This window comes from Oryx dammah, unplaced genomic scaffold, assembly GCF_014754425.2.
Source record: "Oryx dammah isolate SB20612 unplaced genomic scaffold, SCBI_Odam_1.1 HiC_scaffold_21, whole genome shotgun sequence".
In the NCBI taxonomy this organism is placed as follows: domain Eukaryota; kingdom Metazoa; phylum Chordata; class Mammalia; order Artiodactyla; family Bovidae; genus Oryx; species Oryx dammah.
In genome coordinates this window covers 1,463,415-1,468,621 of record NW_024070205.1, presented here as the reverse complement: position 1 = coordinate 1,468,621, position 5,207 = coordinate 1,463,415, and the positions used below count along the sequence as shown (strand labels likewise).

General features: G+C 62.8%; 1 protein-coding gene and 1 long non-coding RNA gene across 2 annotated transcripts in view; one reads left to right on the top strand and one right to left on the bottom strand.

Annotated features, from left to right (window-relative positions):
- The first annotated feature begins 25 nt into the window (after positions 1-25).
- The window catches only part of INAVA (innate immunity activator), a 19,518-nt gene continuing 14,336 nt past the window's right edge, over positions 26-5,207 (top strand). Inside the window, exon 1 of the mRNA XM_040263227.1 lies at positions 26-219. Coding sequence (XP_040119161.1) covers positions 59-219 — 161 coding nt within the window. The 5' untranslated portion in view covers positions 26-58. The remainder of the gene's footprint in view (positions 220-5,207) is intronic.
- On the bottom strand, positions 1,631-4,639 carry LOC120880103. The gene is made up of 2 exons (XR_005724959.1): positions 4,172-4,639; positions 1,631-1,832 (listed from the first exon to the last, which is right to left on the bottom strand). It is a non-coding gene; the product is annotated as an uncharacterized LOC120880103 (long non-coding RNA).

The window sequence follows — 5,207 nt, the reverse complement described above, 5'->3', positions numbered from 1 at the left end:
TCCTCTGGGCCTTGGTACGCCCCAGGGGACAGATGTCTTGGGATCTTTAACATTTGGGATGCTGCGAATGCCGAAGTTAAATGAAATACCTCCGGGGCGGGGAGGCCGGGAGGAGTCGCGGAGGGAGGAGAGCCGGCCTGGACGAGCAGGTCCCGAGGCGGCGAGGCGCGCGCGGGGGGCGCGGGGGCAGGCGGGCGGCGCGGGACCTCCATGGGACAGGTAAGGGCAGCACCGGGGCGCGGCGCGGGGGGCCGGGGCGGCCAAGCCCCCATCCCCCGGTCCTCCGCCGAGGCGGAGGGGGCCCCCGGCGGGCAGTGGGCGAATTCGCCGGGGGTGGGAATTCCGAATCCCTACCGAAAAGGCGCGTTTCCGTCTCCTCGACCTTTCTCCTCCGACCTTCCCCACGCCTGCGGACCCCCCTGGCCGGTTCCGGGAAGCCAGACAAAAGGAGCCGAGCCTCGGGCCGCCGGGCCGCGGAGGGCGCGGTGGGGGAGGGGAGCGGGGTGGACCGGACAAAGGGGCTTTTGGAGGCGAGCCCAGAGGTCTGATTCCAGGGCGCGTCCCAGGCCGTCGTGGAGGCCGCCTCCCCCGTCGCTCGCTGGAGGTGAGCACCTTTCCCAGCGGGAGGGGAGCGCTGGGGAAAGGAAACAGTGTAAGGAACCGTCTCCCACCCCCTGGGCCTGGAGGGTCTCGGGATGACTCCCTCCTTTCTCTTTTCGCTGCTGGAAAGGGAAGACAGCCGCTGACCGCCAGTTCGGTGACTGCTGAAATTTTCAGTCCCCGAGACTGGTGTTTGCTGGGTGCTGATGGGGATGGGGGGGATGGTCACACCCCCTTGCTTTAACTTCCAACCTCGTGTGTCACACGGAACTTAACAGGAGGAACTCTGAAAACATAATGCAGAGTGGATGGAGGCAGGAGGTGGGAGAGTCCTCTGATTCAGGACTTCTCCTTAGGAAAACTCAACAGAGATGCAGCTTCTCCTTTCAAAGATCGGATTCCAAGTATTCTAGGAAACCCCGCTTCCTCGCCCACTGGTGGTCCTGGTGATGATGCTCCGGCATGTAGATCTTCAGGGTGCTGGCTGGGAGCAGAACGCTGCCGTCCAGCAGGCCTCTGGGATGCGCACCTCCCCCTGGGCACCATGAATGGAGTCCAGGGAGAGCCACATCTCAGGGTTCTTGGGAGAGCTGGGTCACCAGCCCCACTCCGAGTCCCACAGCCTGCTGGGCTGGGAAATGCTGCGGGTGAGTTTGAGGGAACACAGGATCTTTGAGGCTTCCTGAGGATCAGCATATGGCCTGATCCTCATCCTTCTCTGCCTGAACTCAGAGATGGGGCGTTACCCAAGAACAGGGTTCCTAACTGGGTCCATGGGCATGGAAAAGACCCTGAGGTTGGGAAAGATTGAGTGCAGGAGGAGAAGGGGATGACAGAGGATGAGGGTTGGATAGCATCAGCGACTCAATGGACATGAGTTTGAGCAAGCTCTGGGAGGTGGTGAAGGACAGGGAGGCCTGGTGTGCTGCAGTCCATGGGGTCGCAAAGAATCAGACACGACTGACCCACTGAACAGCAGCAAATGGGCACCGGAGCATCGGTGGATAGAATGAATCCCGAGGGTCTTGTACTCAGATGGGAAAAGGTTTATTTTTCGTCAGCCTTTACTGAAAGTTGACATTGCCTTCAGTTATGAAGACCAGACGGCATTCGCAGTAGCTGTGACTTGCTGTTAATAGATGCCAGAGGGCGTCAGGTCACAGAGCCGTTGTGATAGCCGTCTAGGAACCTGGGGTGCTGTCGGTCGTACAGAATTGCCAGACTACTGGGTCCTGTTTAATGTGAATAGATAAACATGTATAGTTTACTATGTTGTCTCATTTTTAGAACTGCATTTCATTATAATTGATTCTCTTAGTGAGTCTCTTCATCTTAAATAATGTATTAAAAAATATACTACAAGCTGATTCTAGAAGCTTCCATCACCTCCCCTTGCTGGGGGATGGGCAAGGTGGAGTCTGGGTGTGCCTCAGGGTCTCCTCTGTTTGTTGTGGGAAGACTGACAGGCCTGGAGGGGATGGGGAGGCACAGGGGTGGGGCTGCCGGCACTTCTGGGGACCCAGGGTGGGCCCCCCAGCACAGGGGGCTGCCCCCTGCTGGAGCCACTCAGCCTCGGCCTGGGAAAGACAGGGGTGATCAGCCTGGAGGGCGCTAGCTCGCACTTTGGAAAGGGGGTGTGTGCGGGACCGTGGGGGGCTTGGGGGGGGGGGGGGCAGTAGGGGCTGCCTGTGTCCGTGACATGGCTCTGTGGGAGATGCTTGGGGTGACGTCCTCTATTGTCCCTTCCCAGGGGCCTGGGGGAGGGAGGTGGCCTTTGGGTTCGGGGGCTGGGGAGGTGGGCTGGGGGCTGGGTGTTGGGGAGCCATCTGGAAATGTGTGTAGTGCTGGGACCCCAGGGCGAAGGCCGTGGCGGGGAGGGAGGTGCTGGGGGCAGCCCTGGGGGGTCTCTGCATGGTCTCCCCTTCCTCCCGTGCTGCGCTTGTGTGCTTAGCCGCTCAGTCGTCCCAGCTCTCTGCGACCCCGTGGACTGTAAGCTGCTAGGCTGTTTCAGTCCATGGATTCTCCAGGCCAGAACACTGGAGTGGGCAGCCGTTCATCTCTCCAGGGGACCTTCCCGACCCAGGAATGGAACCAGGGTCTCCTGCCTTGCAGGCGGATTCTTTACCAGCTGAGCCACCAGGGAAGGCCTTCATCCTGCTGGGGATGGACCACTGGCCGCCCTGGCTCTGCTTCCCTGATGAAACAGGCTGAACTCCAACAGTGCTGGGTTTGCCTGAGGGTCGGTGGGGTGGGGACCTGGGGGTTCATGAAGCTCTGGCCCCCGGTGTTTGGGGATGTCAGTGACAAAGAGGGCGGGTATGGCCTTGATGATCCTGGCGGGAGACGCCTGGGGTCAGAGGAGGAAACAGCCTGGCTTCCTTTGGGACCCCGGAGCCTCCCCGCTTGGAGTTCTAGGCCCATGGCCCAGCCTGGGGCTTCTAACCTGGCTGGGCCTGGGCCCCACTTCAGTGAGGGGAGCAGAGACCCATCTCGTCAGTGTGCAGCCTTCTCGCTGGTGCTCCCCACGTGCGTGTGGGCGCTGTGCAGGTTGGGAACCTGGGGGGCGGGCGGGGCCCTGGAGGCCCTGAAGGCCCGACCCCGCTGCCTTCTCCTGGGGTTCCTGCAGGGAGCCCTTGGTCCCATCCCCCGCTGCCCCCGGAAGTGCAGAGGCCCGAGCTGCCTGGGCGGCAGGATTTGTGCAGGGAAGGGCTTGCTCACCGCTCCTCCCTCTGACTCAAGTCGGAACAAGTAACCTGGCTCCCCTGGCCCGGCAGCCTGGGAGGGACGCAGGCGGGCCCCAGGGAGGGCCAGCAGTCAGCCGTCAGCGCGCGGAGCCACCCTGGGTCGGAGTGCGGGGCGGCCTGGCACGCCCTGAGGCCACACGCCGGGTCCCTCAGCCCCCTCACCGGGACCAGGGGGTGTTTCCCTGACGCCTGGACGGAAACCTGGACGCAGGTGAGGCGAGGCAGCCGGCTTGGGTCTTTGGGGCGAGGAGCCAGCTGGCCCGGGAGCCCGGTTGTGGGCCCTGCTCGTGTCTGGAGTACAGGGGGCGGGGGTGCTCAGGGGCTGAGACGAGGCCCCAAAGCAGGGTCCCTGCAGCTGGGGGGCCCCTCCGGAGGGACTGCTGCATTGGCTGAGGCTTCTGTCTCAGCCTGGCGCTGGCCCAGAGGTTCACGTTCAGGGCGGGGAGTGATCAGCAGCTGGGGTGCCATCCAGTGTTCACTGGTGAGGACGGGGGCCCCAGCGGGTGAGGTGAGGTGAGCTCCCTAGATCCCAGCGGCAGCGGCAGGACCCAGGCTTGAATCCCGGGCTCCGAGGTCCGTGCTCGAGTTGGGGGGCCCAGAGTGCCCGCCCCTGACCTTGGATGGAGAGTCGGGGCTCCGAGGGGAGTGTCCGGCCAGCCCGTGCCCTCAGTCCCCACCATCCCCGCTTGCTCCCTGCAACAGCACAGGGGCCTGAGAAGCCGGCGAGTTGTCACCGCTTCCCAGGGCGACTCCTGAGTGGTTAATAATTAATTAGTAAGTGTGACTAATTGATGGCTTCCCTCCCCTAACCAAGCAGGTGTGCTCACCCAGACGGCCTTGCTTCGTCGCTCAGGCCAGGCTGAGCCCAGCCTCTGGGGAGGCTCAGGCTGGACGTGAGGGACAGGGCGGGTCAGGGGAGCTGCCTGCCCTCTGGCTCCAGCTCCAGGAGGAAGGAGCATCTGGGAAGGACGGGCCGGGCAGAGGTAGCTCACCCTGTGTGCCCTGGTATCGGTTCCTCTCTGCGGCATCTCTGCAGAGGGCCCACATGATCCCGCTGTGCATTCTCTAGGCCTCCTTGGAGGACTGGAACTCGGACCTGCAGGCACAAATTGTTTTAGGGCTAGGCTTAGCTGATGCCCCAGGTACTCTGCCGGCCGTGCTCTGAGGTGGGTCTGCATGGCTGTGCGTGGGCAGCGGGGTGCTCCCCGGCCTGCTAGGCAGGGTTCCTCCCTACACCTGCCCTTCTTGGGGCGCAGCCTCCGAGGCCGCCTCCTCCCCACAGCTGACCAGCCCACCTCCCCCGCGCCGCGGCGCGCCCCGAGGAGAGGCAGGAGGAGACGCAGGATAAGCTCCAGACAGAAACTCGGAAGGACTTTTGGACTGTTGCTCAATGGCTGACTCAGTGAGGAGGTGGCTGGCTCTCCTTCCAGGCCGCCTGCCGGGCCCCGCCCGGCCTCCCTACCCCCGCTCCAGCCAGCAGCTGCGGGCTCTGTGGGGACAGCGGCCGCCCGCAGGGGTGGGGTGGTTGCTGGTGCTGGCGGACGCTCACCTGGGAGCACTCCTGAGCTGCATATGTGCTCCCGGGCCAGGGAGGCAGGGTGGCTACCACCTTCCTGTACCTGCGCTTCGGCAGCTTCTGCTCTGGTCACCCTCTGCTCACACACACACACACAGACAAATATACACACACACTCACATACCCAGACAGACAGACACACAGACACCCACAGACACATACATACACGGACACATACACACACACATCCACAGACACATACACACAAAGACTCACATGTACACCCACACACACACACACACACACACACACACCCATACACAGACACACACACACACCCATATACA